The sequence below is a fragment of the Oryx dammah genome, unplaced genomic scaffold (assembly GCF_014754425.2).
Source record: "Oryx dammah isolate SB20612 unplaced genomic scaffold, SCBI_Odam_1.1 HiC_scaffold_5, whole genome shotgun sequence".
Taxonomy (NCBI): Eukaryota; Metazoa; Chordata; class Mammalia; order Artiodactyla; family Bovidae; genus Oryx; species Oryx dammah.
The window spans coordinates 96767395-96785093 of NW_024070189.1; the positions used below are offsets into that span (position 1 = coordinate 96767395).

Genomic DNA, 17699 nt, shown 5'->3' on the forward strand with positions numbered 1-17699 from the left:
TCCTTCTTCAGTGACCTGTCCTGGGGCCTGACGTCATCCCACTGTTCTGGTTGGTCCTCACGGTGACAAGGGAGACACTGTCTCCCAGCCTGGGTGTCCCCAGAGTGATGGACATCGGAAGGAGCGGCTGTCAAGGCTGGAGCCATACCTGTTCCTCGCGCATGGCCTGCAGCTTCTTGGCCTTGCTCTGCCGGTAATACTCCATGATCATCATGGCCGCGTAGATCTTGCCCACTGTCAGGTCCGTGGCTGCGGGCACAGGATGAGCTCGCCATGGGTGGGGGCCTCGGTGTGCACCAACCCCCCCATCCCGAGGCCTCCTCTTCCCTCCCCCTTCTCTGTCCCGGGCCGGGCCTGGCTCTTACACTTGTGGGGGGTGACCAGCAGGTCCAGCGTCTTCTGGGACAGATTGGGCCAGATGGCCATCATCTCCTTCCGCAACTCGGCATCCATTTGTTGTTTGTCAGCTCCGCCTGTGAGTGGGAACCGAGAGGCATCAGCTGGCCTCTGGGGAAGCTGCAAAGCCATAGGCTCCTGCTGATCGAGGCTCTGGGCGGGGCCTAGCAGGGCCAGGGCCTTTGAAAGACTGTGTGGGAGACAGTCCAGCATCCAGAGGGACTGACCTGGTTCCCACTTACCAGCTGTGTGACATGGGTGTTAGTCTACTGTGCTGTGCCTCAGTTTGCCCATCTTTGAAATGGGGATGATGGCAATAGTACCTGCCTCAGTGAGTTGTCCGAAGATCTAAGTAGTTGATACGTGGCATTAGAACTATGTCTGCTGTAGGAAGCTTGGGGTAAGCCTCAGGGAATAGTCCTGATAGAGGAGGTTTGTCCCTCAACCAAGTTTCCCCTCCTATGAATGCTGACCTTGGAACTAGCTGACCCCTGGCCCCTCACCCCAGCCATGGTGATTCCTTGTCCCCTCTGCCTGAGTACATGTGAGTGTAACCCTTCCTGCCTTCTCTGGGATTGGCTGGGGCCATGAGATGAGTTCTTGCTGATAAGATGTGAGCAGAGTGAGGTGCCACTTTGGGCATTTAATGGCCAGTGCAGAACCCTCCTGGGTCCTCATTCTCTGTCACAGCAACGGGTAACATTGGGGACAGTGGTTGCCCACTCAGGCCTGGTCCCTAAGTGACTAATGAACAGAAGACCCTGCTGACCCTGGAAGAAATTCCCACATAATGCAAGTGGGAAGTGAATCTTTGTTGGTTCAAGACCTTGGGGCTGTTTGTTACGGCGGCACATTCTCATTCATCCTGACTGATACATCAGCCTGGACCCTGTTTTGACTCTTGTTTCACAGCCCCCAACACTAGGCACAGGGGTGCTGTCCTAACATTTACCAGCAGTTAGGGACATTGATGACAGAGCTAGAGAAAGGGTCTGAGGGCTTTCTGCTGGGCCAAATATTAACCCTGTGGTTGCTGGATTATGGGAGGAGGTCCAGGAGAGCTGGGGGAAGGGCAGGGGCCGGCTATCAGCCAGCTGAGTAGTATTTCAGTGTGTGAACAACCATCCATGGGGGCCTGCTGGCTGAATAGCTGACCCACCCAGGCAGCCGCAAGAACCCGCTTTGCCCCCACTCCCTGTCCACCTCTTGTCGCCCACCATCTGCCCTCGTGGCCCTTCCTTCTCCCACTCCATTTTCCAGATCCAGCCTACGACTGTCTTTGGACCTCCTGGGCAGTTTCTCCTTCTCAGCAGATGTGAGTCAAAGCACAGACATCTGCCAGGCACTCTGTGCTTTCACTCATCTTTCCGTGTGTGACTCCAGAGACAGGCGTCTTTATTTTGAGAAAACTTCTTTCAGAAGGGTCTTTTGTCAAGTCAAGCGCAGGTCCCATTCCACAGTGAGGATTTGGAGGCAGTAGGGAGCTGAACCGCCTGGACCAGTGCAGTGGCCTCTGCACAAGTCCTCCCATGCCCACCAGAGGGCGCTCGTGAACACCTGAGGGCAGTCGCCTCTGTCCAGGTCCACCTCCCACAGCCCACCCATAGCCACCAGAGGGCGCCCATGAACACCTGTATCAGTCACATGTCTCCGGCGCTCAGAGCCCTCCAAGGCTCTCACCTCACCCAGGGTGATCTCCCCAAGTCCATAAGACCCTGAACCATCTGCCCTCATTTCTACTTTCCCCTTTGCTCACTCTGTTCCAGCCACACCAACCTCCTCCACGTTCCGCAACCACGCCAAGCATCGCCCTGCCTCCAGGTCTTTGTATAGGCTGTTTCCTCTGCCAGGATGGTCCTTTCTACAGGTATCGGTGTGGTTCCCTCCCTCATCCGCTTCAGGTCCCTGCCCAGATCCTTTATCAAAGAGGTCTTCTAGCCGCCTCTCAACCTAAAGCAGCCCCCCTCTTCTATGCCTTTTTCTGGCTTTATTTCTCCACTCTGTGCTTATCACCTCGTGCTGTTGCTCACCTCCTCACTTCCGGGATCTGCGGGGTCTAAAGGTGCAGAGATCACTGGGGCCAAGCTGTGTGGGGGTGGGGCTGATGGGTGGGCCTGGACTCAGGTTGTCGGAGACCCTTCAAATAATCATCTGTTCTGTAGCTGGCCTTTCAACACCCTTGACACCAACCTATAACAGTTTTTCTTTCCTCTAGGGAAGCAGTTGGAATTAATAGCTACATCTCCCATCCACTGTAGCTAAGTGAGGTGCCTGGGGCCCCTTTGGTTCCTTTCCAGAGCCATGGGAAGGGAAAGAAGAGAACGTGATATTCCTGTGAAAAGTCACTTTTGCCCAACCACTTACGTATTTCCTGTCTCTGGTGGAGAAAAGGAAGCCACTTATTGTTATGGACTGAATTGTGTCCTCCCAAAACTCACATTGACGCCCAAATGCCCAATGTAATGGCATTTGGAGATGGGCCTTTCAAGGAAATGACTAAAGTTATATGAGGTTATAAGGGTGGTCCCTAAGAGAGACAGACAGCAGGGGTGCGTACGCACAGAGGGCAGGCCATTGAGGATACAGCAAGAAGAACGCGGCCGTTGGCAAGCGAGAGGCCTCTCGGGAGAAACCTAACCTGCTGGCACCTTGATCTTGGATGTCCAGTCTCTAGAACTGTGGGAAAGTAAACTTCTGTTGTTTACGTACTGTCTCTGCTATTTTGTTATGGAAGCCTGAGCTGACTAGGATACCTGTCCTTGGTGAATGGTTTAGGCAGGGTCAAGGTTTCTTGCCCTGTCGGCACTGTCAGACACTGAGGCTGGATCATTCTTGGTTGTGGGGCCGTCCTGTGCGCTGCAGGATTTCAAGCATCCTCGGCTTCTACCCACTGGTTACCAGTAGCACTCCCTGACCCTAGCCCTGACCGCCAAGCCTGTCCCCAGACATTGCCAGATGTCCCCTGGTAGACACAATGCCTCCGGTTGAGAATCACCACCTTAGACTCCTGCTTCAGTTCACATGGAAATCTCTCATTCGGGATTGTTGTTCACATTGAAACACAGTAAATACCCTGCCTATGAATCTTTAAGTTGAGAACTTTCAAAGATGCGAACGTGCGTTCCATGAGTGTCAGGCCAGGCGTGAGCTACACCGCAGCTTCCCTCCATGTCCTACTGCTGAGATCCTCCAGCTCTGCCATCTCCCACCTCTTCTCCCTCCGCCGGTCAGCAGCTCTTCTTGCCTGCTCACTCAATTCCAGCCCCTGTATTCCAGCTGTTATGCTATACTCTGTACTTTTTAAGGTACTATACTGTAGGATTGAAAATGTTTTCTTCCTTTTTTGTTTGTTTTTATATATTATCTGTGTGAAAAGTATTATAAACCTATTACAGTACAGTACTATATAGCTGATTATGTTCATTTGGTACCTAAGCTAGTCTTTTGGACTTAGGAACATACTGGTTTTATGAACGCTCTTGGAATAGAACTCATTCATATGTAGGGGACTTACTATGACGGGAAAATCCTTAGGGGATTTCAAGGCAGCTCTCCCTTGGGGTCATGGGATCCACTCAAGGCTGGATCCCAAGTATACTCCTCCTCCAGGGACGGAGTTGTTAATACTGGGGCTCCCAGGGCTGCCCTGGTGTCTCAGACGGTAAAGAATCTGCCTGCAATGCAGGAGACCTGGGTTCCATCCCTGGGTCGGGAGGATCCCCTGGAGAAGGGAATGGCAGCCCACTCCAGTATGCTTGTCTGGAGAATTCCGTGGACTGGGGAGCCTCACAGGCTGCAGTCCATGGGGTTTCAAAGAGTCGGACATGACTAAGCGATTGACACTTTCACTTTCAAAGACAGAAAGTACCCCTGTATTTGGGCATCAGTCCCCCAGAAACCAGTTGTGTCCCAGCATCTTCCCCTCCCCTACATCACTCTACACACCCCTGGTGAGCCTTCTCTGTTACAGGGTCCGTCCCATGCACGTGGCAACATTCAAGAGCTTCTCTTGGGACTTCCCTGGTGGACCAGTGGTTAAGACTCCATGCTCCCAAAGCAGGGGGCTTGGGTTCAATCCCTGGTTGGGGAACTAACATCTCATATGTCACGTGGCCAATAAATAAATAAAACATAAAAAAAAAAGCCTCCCTGGCATGCCAGGTACCATAAGGGCCAGCCCACTTCCAGTTTCAACAGCCAAAACTGTCTTTAGCCTTCCCTGGGGTGAACTGCCGGCACCCCAGATAGGAAGAAGGTTTCTTCTCTGTAGGGTAATGAAGGCAACGGGTGAAGGAGGTGGTAAGATAAGACGGGAGCTCCTGCTGCCATCTCTGTGTTAATTTGGTCTGTTAGAACTGACAACAATTTCTATTAGTTCATCAAAAGCTTCCACTTCTGCCATATGCTCCTTAATATGAAAAGTTGTTCAGGCTAAAAAAAAAAAAACCAAAAAAACAAAACCACAGCTGTCTTCAGACATGGCCAGTGATCTCTGGAGGCAGAATCATGCCTGGCTGAGAACCCCTGACTTAGAGTTTAAACCCCTGACCAGGATCCCCACCCCCTGACCCTGCTCTTTCTTTCCTTTCCACAACATTTCTGGCCTTTGAACATGTTACATAGTCTACTTATTTACAGTGGCCTCTTTGTTTGTTGCCTGTCTCCCCACAGCCCCTTAGGGCTGGAGGTTCGTCTGTCCTTCCCTGCCACGACCCACTTGCTGAGCACAGGGCTGGGCACACAGCATGTGCCCAATGGGGCTCTCATTCAGTGAGCTGGTAGTAACACAGGCAGGTCAGATTAATGGTGAGCAGGGCCCTGTGGGACACCCAGGCATGAAGGCCTTTTTCCTCCTCCTTGTATTCCAGGCAAGACTCCAGCCTCCTTGACCTTTCCTGAATTCCAAAGGGTGGATTCCAACAGTTGCTAATCAAGGGAGCAGCAGCCAGGAAACCCCCTGAGGCAAGATTAAAAGGGCTGGAGAAACTCATCAAGATTAGGAGAGGGCTCCCATTATAGCTCAATTGGTAAAGAATCTGCCTGCAATGCAGGAGACCTGATCCCTGGGTTGGGAAGATCCTCTGGAGAAGGAAATGGCAACCCACTCCAATATGCCTGCCTGGAGAATCCCATGGACAGAGGAGCCTGGCAGGCTACAATCCACGGACTCGCAAGAGTTAGACATGACTCAGCATCTAAACCAGCACCACCACCTGAGACCCTGCACACACTCTAATGTTGTCAGCAATCCCACCCTTTCAAAACCTTGCAGAACTTTTGTTCAGTTGCTAGGCCGTGTCCAACTCTTTGCGATCCCATGAACTGCAGCACGCTAGGCTTTCCTGTCTTTCCCTATCTCCTGGAGTTTGCTCAAACTCATGTCCATTGAGTCGGTGATGCCATCCAACCATCTCATCCTCTGTCGCCCCCTTCTTCTCCTGCCCTTAATATTTCCCAGCATCAGAGTCTTTTCCAATGAATTGGCTCTTCTCGTCAGGTGGCCAAAGTATTGGAGCTTCAGCATCAGTCCTTCCATGAATATTCAGGATTGATTTCCTTTAGGATTGACTAGTTTGCTCTTCTAGCAGTCCAAGGGACTCTCAAGAGTCTTCTCCAGCTCCACAATTCAAAACATCAGTTCTTTGGCACTCAGCCTTCTTTATGGTCCAACTCTCACATCCATATATGACTACTGGAAATATCATAGCTTTCACTAGACAGACCTTTGTTGGCAAAGTGACATCTCTGCTTTTTAATACACTGTTTATGTTTATCATAGCTTTTCTTCCAAGGAGCAAGCATCTTGTAATTTCGTGGCTGCAGTCGCCATCCACAGGTAATTTATCCTAGCAATGGGATTTATGGTGGGGGTCTTGAGCCATGTGGTATCAGTGAGACCTCTAGAGGGGTGAGAGGCTGAGCAACTGAGGTCAGCCAGGCTTACATGACTAATTCTCAATAAATATGCTAGACTCAAAGTTCAGGTGGGCTTGGGTGGTTGACAATGCTTCATACATGTTGTCACACGTCATTGCTGGAAGATTTGTGCATGTGACTCCATTGGGAGGGAGTGAAAGCTGCCTCTTGGTCTCTTCCAGACCCTGTCCAGGTGCCTTTTGCCTTTGCAGATTTTAATCTGTATCTTTTTGCTGTAATAAACCACAACTGTGAGTAAAAGAATTCTTCTCAGTTCTGGGTTCTATCAAATCACTGAATCCAAGCCTTTTTTCTTTTTTTGAATCTTCATTTTGAGCTATCCTGGGACCCCCAAAACACAGGTTCTCCAGAGGAAAACAGCAGCTGGGATCCAAAGGTATTATGTAGGGGCTTCCCAGATGGTGCTAGTGGTAAAGCACCTGCCTGCTGATGCAGGAGATGTAACAGATGCAGGTTCGATCCCTGGGTGAGGAAGATCCCCTGGAGGAGGGCGTGGCAACCCACTCCAGGATTCTTGCTTGGAGAATACCATGCACAGAGGAGCCTGGCGGGTTACAGTCCATAGCGTTGCTGAGTTGGACACAACTGAAGCGACTTTGCATGCATGCATGTACCAAGAGTGGGTGCATCGTTAGACCCATTTTACAGGTGTGGGAACGGTAGCAGGCAGAATTCTAAAGCTTACCCTTCTCTCCCAGCAAGATTCTGCTTATTCAATCAAATGATAGTCTAGGGATTGCTATAAAAGGACTTTGCAAATGTAATTAAAGTCCCAAGTCAGCTGACTGTAAGTTTCAGAGCTGATCTAGGTGGGTCTGATCTAATCAGGTGAGCCCTCTAAAGGCAGAGCATTTTCTTGGCAGCAGAGAAGTCAGAGAGACTTGGAGCACATAAAGAATTAGATGCATCCCCAGGAACTAAGCATAAACTCTGGTGAGAAGCCAGAAATGAAATGGGGACCTCAGTCCTGCAGCCACAGGCAACTTAATTTTGCTAACACCCGAATAAGCCTTGGAGTGAATTTTCCTCCAGAGCTTCCAAAGATGAGCCCAGCCTGGCCGCCTTGATTTTGGGTTTGTGAGAATGTGGATGGAGAGCATAGTTGACTCTATCTGGACTTCGACCTACATACCTATATGCTAATAAATAGGTGTGTTTTAAGCTGTTAAATTTGTGGTCATTTGTTACATGGCATTGCTAGCTAATACATGGGCTGAGGCTCAGAGTAGGTGAGGTCTTCTGCCAAAGTTTACAATTGAGGACAGGGCAGGTAGGTGGGCAAGCTGAGTCCACTTTTCCATGCTTCTGCTTCCTCACCTCCCTGGGTTGGGACCTGGACCAGTTTCAACCATTTGTGTGGGGACCTGGACCAGTTTCTGTCTCACTGGACCAGTTAGTTGCTCAGTCATGTCTGACTCTTTGCCATCTCATGGACTGTAGCCAGCCCGCATCCTCTGTCCATGGAATTCTCCAGGCAGGTATACTGGAGTGGTTTGCCATGCTCTTCTCCAGGGAATCTTCCTGACCAAGGAACAAACCCAGGTCTCCTGCACTGCAGGCAGATTCAGTTTCAACCATGCTGATAAGCAAACAGTCTGGGGCAGGCAGAGCCACAACACAGACAGGCCCCGGGTCCAGACTAGATGCATGTGCCGAGATGCCTGGCAAGTCCGAACCACTTGCCTCCGACTTGCTGCACGAGAAAGAAATTAACATTGTGTGTCAGACCAGGGCCTGAGCCCTGACCCTTCCCCTTCTCCACTTATGCTGTTCTGAGTCTCAGCCTCACTCCTGATTTGGGGGCACCTCCCACTCTCTTTACTTTGATCCCATGCTTCCTGGCTCTAACAATGTCTGTCCTCAACATGCCCCTCCCCCTCGCCCCGCCCCCACCAGGCATTGTCTCACTGGAAGCTGCTGGTCTCCCTCCCTGAATGTCCTCCTTCTGAGCAACTTCCGGCCTTGGAGCCTCCTTCCCCTCTTCTCCTCAGGGCCCTGGAAAGAACACATGTCTGCGGTGCAACCTTCCTTCCTGGTGACCTCTCAGGGGCTTCAGCTGGGTGCAGCCCTGACCTCTCTTCAGCCCCACTGAGATTTCCAACCCTCTGCTGGACGGTGGACCCAGCTCCCCACCAGCGACTCTCCCAACTTCCTTCTCTTGGGTGATCCACGCGCCTCTGTCCCTGCCCTGCTGTCTCATTAGCTGCCAAGTCGCATCCAGTCTACTGTTAGGCCTCTGAAACCCACTCTGGGCAGTCTACTTCACAGCTGCCCTGGTCAAAGTGGTCGGTGGTGACCTGGCACAAAATCCATTGATCGCTCACGGTCCTCAATCTTCAGAGCTGCCCTGGTCAAAGTGATTGCGGTGACCTGGTGCAAAATCCATCGGTTACTCTTGGTTCTTGCTCTTGGTCACTCTTGGTCCTGGGCAATGCTTAAACACTGGAGATGCCTTTTAGGAGCCAGTGTTGCCCTACTCTCCACCCATCTCCCTGGCCTCTCTTTTTCACTCCTTCTCGGCCACCTTTAATGCTGGGGTGGCCCCAGGCTCAGTCTTTGGGGGTCTCTCAGTTCACTCATCCCCTTGGAGAGCTCCTCCAGTCTCCTGGCTTAACACCTGTCAGCATTTGATGCCTCCTGACTCTACATCTCCACTCAAGCCAGGAGGACTCACCATCTCACTTCCTTCAGAACCTTGGGGTAGGGGGAAATGCCAGAAGTGTGAGTTGGGGGGTCCCTTCTAGCCCCCATGTCCACGTGTCACCGTCAACACCAATCTTTTGCCCTCCATTGGCCCCAAACCTGCTCCTCCCATCTCTTCTCTCTCAGGCAACTAGGGCTGGGTCCGTCCTTTAGTTGCTGGGGCCCCACCCCTTGGGGTTGGCCTTTATGCTCTTTTTCTTTACGCTCCACATCCATCCATCAGCAATCTGGTCGTTCTGACTCCCAGGAAATATCCAGAATGTGAATAATTCATACCCCCTCCTTCCAAGCCCCTATCCTGTGTTCCCCTGATTTATGTCAGGGGTCCTCCAAGCCCACGGGTCTTCCTTGGTGGCTCAGATGGTAAAAGAATCTGCCTGCGATGCAGGAGGCCCAGGTTGGATCTCTGTGTAGGGACGATCCCCTGGAGAAGGGCATGGCTACCGAATCCAGTACTCTTGACTGGAGAATTCCATGGACAGAGGAGCCTGGTGGGCTACAGTCCATGGGGTGGCAAAGAGCTAGACACGACTGAGTGACTGACATTTTCACCTTCTCCTGCTGCTGCTGCTGCTAAGTCGCTTCAGTCGTGTCCGACTCTGTGTGACCCCAGAGACGGCAGCCCACCAGGCTCCCCATCCCTGGGATTCTCCAGGCAAGAATACTGGAGTGGGTTGCCATTTCCTTCAATGCATGAAAGTGAAAAGTGAAAGTGAAGTCGCTCAGTCGTGTCCGACTCTCAGCAACCCCATGGACTGCAGCCCACCAGGCTCCTCCGCCCATGGGATTTCCTAGCTCAGGCCTTTCCACTATGACTAGAGAGAGCGGAGCCTGCCTCTGCTCACGAGACAGCGTGGCGCCCCCAGGCGGAAAGTGCAAGTCAGTGCAACACAGCTCAGGGTGGGGTTGCGGAAGGCATCTGTACCCGCTGGTCCCTCTGCCCGCAGCGCTTTCTCCCCAGGTATCCACGTGACTCCCTCACAGCTTCCTTACGGAGGTCTCCCCCCGCCCCCTGCGGAAGCGTCAGTGTCCTCCAGGCTGAGAGAGGTGTCCCGCACACGGATATTTGCTGAAGCAGGGGAATTTGCTAAGCCCTCTGAGGCCCTGGCTCCATCCACCCTGCGCCACCCCTCCGTTCCCATTCCTGCCCTTACCTTTGGCAATTTTGATGTCCAGGGCCGTGCGGATCAGAGCCATGAGGGTAGAGTTGAAGTGGACGGTGTTGTCATCAGCGACGGGCAGATCCATCCGCAGGAGCCTCTGCAGAAAACCAAAGGCGAGGGCAATCATTCCCAGGGACCCCTCCGCTATCCCGTAAGCCAGACCCACCCTACCCGGGGAGCCCCAGGAAGAACTCTGAAGGCAGCGGCTAGGGTGCCCCCCGCCCCTCACGTTACCTGTCCCACTGCTCCATCGCCTGACTGCCCCTGGTGACCCATAGGGGGCGCACTGGGGACTCGCCTATGCTGCCCGTTCCTCACCCGCCTACTGGACCCTAGAAGTGGCATTTCCAGGGTTGGCCCGGATCCTTGCCCTGCCCCAGAGTTCTTCTGGACAGCTCCGTTCCATTCTGACCCCAAAGAAGAGCACAAGCCAGATCGCAGCAGACATGCAGCAGCCAGGCAGAGGGGTCCATGGCCACAGCCGCTGGGAGGGCCGCCGGCTCCCCACCCCCACCCCCTGGCTCGGCCCAGACCAGACCAGATGGGCACAGACCACATCATTCCTCCGAGAAGCGGCAGGCAGGCGGCTCCCCGACTACAGATGGGGCGGGCCCCTCTCAGACATGCAGTGAGGCCATGACACACAGAACGGCGGACGGGGGCGCATGCAGACGGAATCTCGAGACTCATTCATAGCTCCGTGGAAAGTGTATCTCAGGGGCATGTCCGGGTCTTGGCTTTTTGTGCGATGGCATGGGGAAGGGGTGAGAGGGTGTTCCCACGGCCCAGGGAAGAAAAAATTCCCTGTATCCCAGGCAGGGGCTCTGTCCCCCATGCTTGGTGGCATGGGAGAAGATGCTGGGCTGGTGTGCGCCAGCCCAGGACGAGGTGGCATGGAGATGAACATTGATGTCCACCAGAGCAGACATGGGGAAGCACAGAGTTGGAGATGGGGATGGGAATGGCAAACTCAGAGCAGAAGACAAAAGGTGGGTTGGGGCAGGGTGGTGAGGGAGGCGGTAGACAAACACACTGGGCCACTGTGCACAGCGGTGCACTGCACAAACGGCTCCTCATCTCAGAAATCATGGACTCCTGTTCAAATGACACCTTCCCCGCTGACAGTGGAAAAGTATCAGGTGGTCCCCACATGGGTGGATTCCAATACTTTCCCCACAGACAGAGTGTTCTGTGGAAAGGATGCTTGTTTCAAATTGGCACCAAGGCACTTATGAACCCGTGGTGGCCCTGCACAGAGACCAAGAAGGAGAGGGCACTCTCCTCTCTCTTGCACACGCTCACACACACACACACACCCCGACACTCAGCCAAGCAGAGATTGAGAGATGGACAACAGGACAAGCAGAAAAGGGACTGGCGCAGGGAGGGCTGGTGGGGGAAGGAGGGGTGCCCAGGGGGAGGAGGAGGAGGAAGGGTGTGGGGAGGTGGTTACGCGGCACAGGAGGAAGTGAGGTGCACAGAAGGGGAGGAAGGATTCTCAGACACAGCGGGGGCCAAGGTGGGATGGGAGAACGGAATGATGGGACCACACTTTTTGGAGGGGTTGACTGTCAAAGTCATCCCCTGAACTTCGTGTGGATGAGTTGTAGGGAACAGAGCATCTGTCCTTGGGTGCCAAGGGAGATTCCGGGACAGGGGTCTAGAGGGGTGGCCCGGCCCAGCCGCCTGGCGGCTCCTTCAGCCAGCATGCACCACCCCCCGGTTCGGCCATGGTGCCTGCCCGCCCCAGGCCCCCGCCAAGGCAGCGTGCATGGCCTGCGTCAGGGTGCCACGGTCCAGGGGTCCAGCTGCGGCCCGCCTGCCCACTCTGGAACAATGGAGAGGCATGTTGGGGTGTCTTGGGGGAGATGGGTGGCTTAGGGACAGAAGATTGGGGAAGCAACTCCAGTGGGCAAGGAAGAGGGGAGAGGCTCTGGGTGCTCCCCGGAAGGGCTCAGATGCCCCAAGGCCCTAGGTCAGAGATCAGCTTCAGGTGTGTACAGGGGACCATGAGACCTTGGGGCTTGAGATACAAAAGGTGGGGTCCAAGCCCCTCTCTGCAAGGTGCCTGCCCAGGTCTGGGCAATGGGGGCCACTCTGGGCTCAGTGGCAATACCACCTCTCAAAATGTTTGTGCCCAATTTGGTTCCTGGGGGACCAGGTATGAGGGGACTTGGGGGCTCCCCCCCTCCCCACCCCGGCGTGTTGGCCATAAGAGAGTCTCAAAACACCAAGACACACTGATCGGAAAGGACGGACACAGGAAACTGCTTAGAATCAAGGGACGATCAGGATCCATTTACTTGAGGAGGAAAGGGGAAAAAAGAAAAAAGAAAAAGGAAAAAAAGAAGAGTAACGCTGGAAAAAGAGACTCGGCTGGCTGTTCCTGGTCAGCACTGAAAAATCCCCAGTGCCTGGACGTCGGTGGTTGGCAAGGGTTAAACTACCTTGTAAGCCACTCTGGCCGGACACTTCTTCCCCAGACCCAGGGGCGGAGACATGTGTCTCAGCATCTGATACATGTCCGGGTAAGGCATGCGGCCCCTGGCAGCACCGAAAACAAAAAACGGAGGTGGGAACGGAGAACCAAAGGAAGGGTGGGTGGAGGGAGGGGAAGAAAAGGAAGGGGAAAAACCAAAGGGAAAAAAAAAATCACACGAGCCGAAAAAATAGAGAGAGAAAGATGCAGAGAACGATAAAAGAGGTGTTTCAAATAAATAAAAAAGAGGAGAAAAAATGGGAGAGGTAGTTAAAAAATATTATTTCACTGCTTATGAGCAGGGAGAGAGAGAGAAAAGAGAAAAGTCAGATTCACTTTTGACTCTGAGCTCTAGTTCTGGTGGAATGTGGACAGAATGGGCAAGGTGGGGGGCGGGGGGCGCTTCTCACTCAGAAGGGTCTGGAGCAATTCTTTGGTTTGGTGTCATTTAAAAAACTGGGTCAAGTTCTCTGGTTTGGCTGAGGCTGGTCTCTGAGGGGGCCTAGATGGGGAAGAGGGGCCACGACAGTGGGAGAAGGGCTGGGGGCTTCGGGAGGCGAAGGGTGGAGAGGGAGAGAGTGGAGGAGATGGTGGGGGGGGGTCAATGCCAAGTTACGGTCCCCTCGGATGTGTCTGATTTTGGGGTGCCGTTGAGACCCCGGGATGGGCAGCTTCAGCTAAGAGCAAGCAGAAATGGCTGAAGGGAACGGAGAGATAAACGTTCCATGCTTCATCAAGTCTACGTGACTGCATTCTGTTGGCTAAGAGAGTTTTCTAGTTTAATGCAAAAGAGAGAGATGGCTCTGTTTTTTAGATTATATATATATATATGAAATATATATATTGAAGAACCCCAAGCCACACTCATTCCATGGATGCTAGCAGGTTTTAGTGGAAATCAAACCTTGCAAGCAACCCTATGAGGACATTTCTTGCCTAAGCCGAGAGGGGGAGATATTACGCGCAATAAACTGTACATATCCTTATAATGAATCCGACCGCTGAAAGGAGAAGAGAGGGGATTAGTGGAGGCATGGGGTCAAGCTGCATCACACTGGCTCCCCGTGCTCATAAGTGAGGTCACGATGCCAGGGCCTGGGAACCCCCTGGCTTGAAGGAGTAAGGGAGACATAGGATGCATAAAGGTCCCTGAGATGGTCCCAGACACTTGCAGACCCTGGGGGTGAGGGGTGGGCAGAGGGTTTTGTGTGGAGTGGGCTGGGAACTCTGGGCTGGGAGAACCTCCCCCAGGGCTTTCTGTATCTCCCTCCTCCACAATCTACATGGCTACACTGGGGGGTGGGGGGGTTCGTGGCATAGAGGACAGGGGGACAGCATCCAACTGCTGTGACCTAAAATCAAAAGAGGAAGTGTTAGGAACCAGCTGAAAGTCAAGCCCCAGCCCCGTGGCTCACCCCAGCCTCTTGGTCTCATGGAGGACTTGTCTGGGGCTGTAAGAGTGGCAAGGATTGATCCTTCCCTGCCTTCCTCATGAGGCCTTCCCTCCAGTGCTCAGGCTGCTGAGGGCCTCTATTTAACTCTTTCTTAGCTCCCAAGCTCAGCCTGAACTCGAATCTTCAGTCTGTGGTTGCTGGGCTATGAGCATCAGCGTGGCACATCTGAGTGTCCAGCAAGGGCTTGGTGCTGAGAAGGTACTCAATACACTTGAGCAGGGTGGAGATCACTCTTGGGAACCACCACCTGCCAGCTAGGAGGGGGCACTCCCCTGCTCATGGAGATGGGAGAGCTTACTCCCTTCATGATCATGAACATACAAGGACCACCAAGGCTCTGTGTCCTCTCCCCTGGCCTTGTGTGACCTCATGTTCCAGGGTCCTGGAATCCCAATGGGAGCTAAGTTCTGCCACTCTGATCTTGTAGCTAATTCTGTCTCCCAAGGGAACTAAACCAGCCCTTCTTCCCATACTCCCAGGAGCACTGTGGCTGAGAGGCCTCTGGCTTCCTCCCTGGGGCCTGGTTAACTTGTTCTCACCATCTGGAGGCCTCACAGTCAGGGACAGGAGAGACTCACAGGAGATGAACTCATGGTGGAGTCTCTCCCTCATTTCCCAGAAAGCCTCGGGTATGGGCAGCGGTGGTACCCAAATCATTTAACCCAGGATGTGCAAGGGTACTGATTCTCATCTTTTTTCTTGTGACTGATCCTACTGAAATCCCTGCTAGCTTCCCAGGGAGACACCAGCCTAAGGTCTGGAGCCTGACCTAGACTATGTTCCAGTACCAGAGAAAGGTGGGTGATGTGGTTGGAGGATTTGGGGTGACTGCTTACCACGCTGCAGGGTCATACTCGGCCCAGACACGCACGTACTCATCCAGGTGGTGGGGACCCAGGATGGAGGAATCTCGGGTGAGGTACTCAAAGTTGTCCATGATGACGGCAACAAAAAGATTCAGCATCTGTGGGGACCCCAGGGGCCAAGATGGGGTTGGGGAGAGCGAGACACATCCAAACACATATACACAGAGGCCCAGAGGGAGAGAGGGAGGGAGATAAAAATGGGAAAAGGAAGTCAGAGAGAGAGATGGGGGGAGATAGAGGAAAGACACGTGCTCACAGACGGAGCCCAGAAACAGAGATATGGAGAAATGGAGATGGGGGAGAGAGTCAAAGACAGAGGCAGAGAAAGAGACCAAGATTGATACAGTTGGAGAAAGAGGTGGAGAGGTTATGTGACATAGGAGCCAACACCAAGGGGACCACCATGACCCCAAATCCTCCCACACCTGACCCCCAACAAGACCAAAATGCATACTCCATGGACCAGAACCTTATCATGTTTCCATCCTCAGCATAAAGTAATTACTCAGCAAATATTTGTTGGATGGATAGATGGACTCATCTTCCTGCCTTCAGCTACATCTTGTAGCAGCTTGTCACATGCTCTTCTAGCCTTTAGTACATGAGGAGCTCGCATCAATCTTGCCTCCACCCCTTTGTAGATGTTGCTCCCTCCGTGGACATCATTTTTCTCCTTTTCAGTAATAACATCTGGGGAGCCCTCCCCCGCTTTATACTTATATGCTGTTGTTGGATGCGGCTGGCTTCATAGGTGGTGCTCACATAACCCAGGCTTGTGGTTGGTTAGGGAGGGGCACGTGACCCAGACTAGCGAATGGGAGACTTCCTTGGGATTTTTGCCGGCACTCTGGCAGCCATCTTCCCTCCACAGGGAGAAAGTCTGAGAATAAAGCCAGTGTGGAGGAAAAACAGCAAAGAGGACAGGGTCTGCTATTGCCCGGACCCAGCCTCATCTGGACTTTCCAGCGGTATAAGTTAGTGAACTGTGTATTTCACTTACATCAGTTTCAGTTGAATTTCTGTTACTTGCAGCCAATTTTAAAGTTTTTTTTTTTTTTTTTATGTGGACCATTTAAAAGTCTTTAGTGAATTTGTTACAATATTGCTTCTGTTTTATGTTTTGGAGTTTTGGCTGCAAGGCATGAGGGATCGCAGTTCCCTGACCAGGGATTGAACCTGCATCCCCTGCATTACAAAGGTGAAGTCTTAACCACTGGACTACCAGGGAAGTCCCTATATGCAACCAATTTGATCAATATGTGGTCTAAGTCCTGCTCACCATCCCTGAGTGGCCCTCAGGGGGAGAAATCTTCCTTCTCTCACTCTGTCTTCCCTATCAAACCACATATCAGATTATACTGCTACTGTCTGCTGACTTGTCTGCTCAGTACCCCTGCAAAGTGAGAGAAACGTGTTCTCTCCTTATATCCCCAGTACCTAGCATAAGGCCTGGCACATAGTAGGTATTAAGCAAATGTGCAGATGTAAACATAGTAGGTGCTTACTAAATAAGCTGTATTTCTAGGTGTCCCTAACTTCAGTTCATCATTTCATGACACTGATTGAGCACCTACTGTGTGCCAGTGCCTGTCCAGGTGTTGGGGATGCAGCAAGGAACAAAACAAAAACTCCTGCCTCTTAGGGGCTGATGGTCAAGTGTAGCAGATGTCTGCTAGGGTGCCTGCCTTTCCCAGATGGGCTGCAGCATGAATGTGTCTCCATATGAACCCACAGCTCCTAAGACAATGGTGGCTATTTGACCAGGAGCTCGGATGGCCCATTCAGACTCTCTTTTGGGAATTTGACACTGGGCAATGGTCCTTCTGGGCCCTGGAAGCTCAGCAGTAAAGAAATCGCCTGCCAGTGCTGAGACGTGGGTTTGATTCCTGGGTCGGGAAGATCCCCTGGAGAAGGAAAAGGCAATCCATTCCAGTATTCTTGTCTGGGAAATCCCATGGACAGAGGAGCCTGGTGGGCTACAGTCCATGGCGTCGCAAAAGAGTTGGACACAACTTGGCAACCAGACAACAGTGGACCGTCTAGGTCAATGGCTGTTGACACTGGACTCAGGGTGGGGGAGGGATGCTTTGAGACCTAGGCTGCAAGTATCTCGATATGAGGATGCTGGTCTGAAGAGGGTGGATGTGTTGGGCTTTTGCTGAGAGATACTGGTGCTTGGGCTGAGGTCTGAAAACAATAGCTCCCATACTCCTTGGGCAGCTTACATCCTGCCAGCAGGAGCCACAGGTGGGAGGGAGGCCAACCTGGGGAGGAGAGACTAGGAGGAGAGGAGACTCCTGCCTCCCATGTGGCTCTGTATTGTGGACTGAACTGTGTCCCCACGAGATCCATTCAAATCCTGGCCCCCAGTTGCTGCGAATGTGACTTTATTTGGAAAAAATGGTCTCTGTACTCTCATCGTCACACTGGATCAGGGTGGGCTAAATTCCATATGACTGCTGTCCTCATAAGAGGGAAGTCTGGACACAGACGCATGAAGACGACCGTGTGAGGAGACAGCCAGTGACAGGGGAGATGCTACCTCAAGTCAAGGAGCACCTGTGGCCATCAGAAGCTGCAAGGGGCCAGGAAGGATCCTCTCCTAACTGCTCTGGAGGGATCACGGCCCTGCCAGCACCACGGCCAGGCTTCTAGCCTCCAGAACTGCGGCAGGAGAGATTTTTGTTGTTTTCAGCCATCA

General features: G+C 52.7%; 1 protein-coding gene across 9 annotated transcripts in view; it reads right to left on the reverse strand.

Annotated features, from left to right (window-relative positions):
• The window catches only part of CACNA1A (calcium voltage-gated channel subunit alpha1 A), a 250621-nt gene that overhangs the window by 7168 nt on the left and 225754 nt on the right, over window positions 1-17699 (reverse strand). For 5 of the 9 annotated variants that reach the window (XM_040240887.1, XM_040240886.1, XM_040240878.1 and 2 more), the window contains 5 exons: window positions 14969-15096; window positions 12647-12743; window positions 10191-10296; window positions 366-473; window positions 149-249 (listed from right to left, as the gene is read on the reverse strand). In XM_040240887.1, the coding sequence (XP_040096821.1) occupies window positions 149-249; window positions 366-473; window positions 10191-10296; window positions 12647-12743; window positions 14969-15096 (540 nt within the window). Of the gene's footprint in view, window positions 1-148; window positions 250-365; window positions 474-10190; window positions 10297-12646; window positions 12744-13582; window positions 13680-14968; window positions 15097-17699 lie in introns of all 9 variants that reach the window. The other 4 variants (XM_040240885.1, XM_040240881.1, XM_040240880.1 and 1 more) reach the window with 1 other exon arrangement.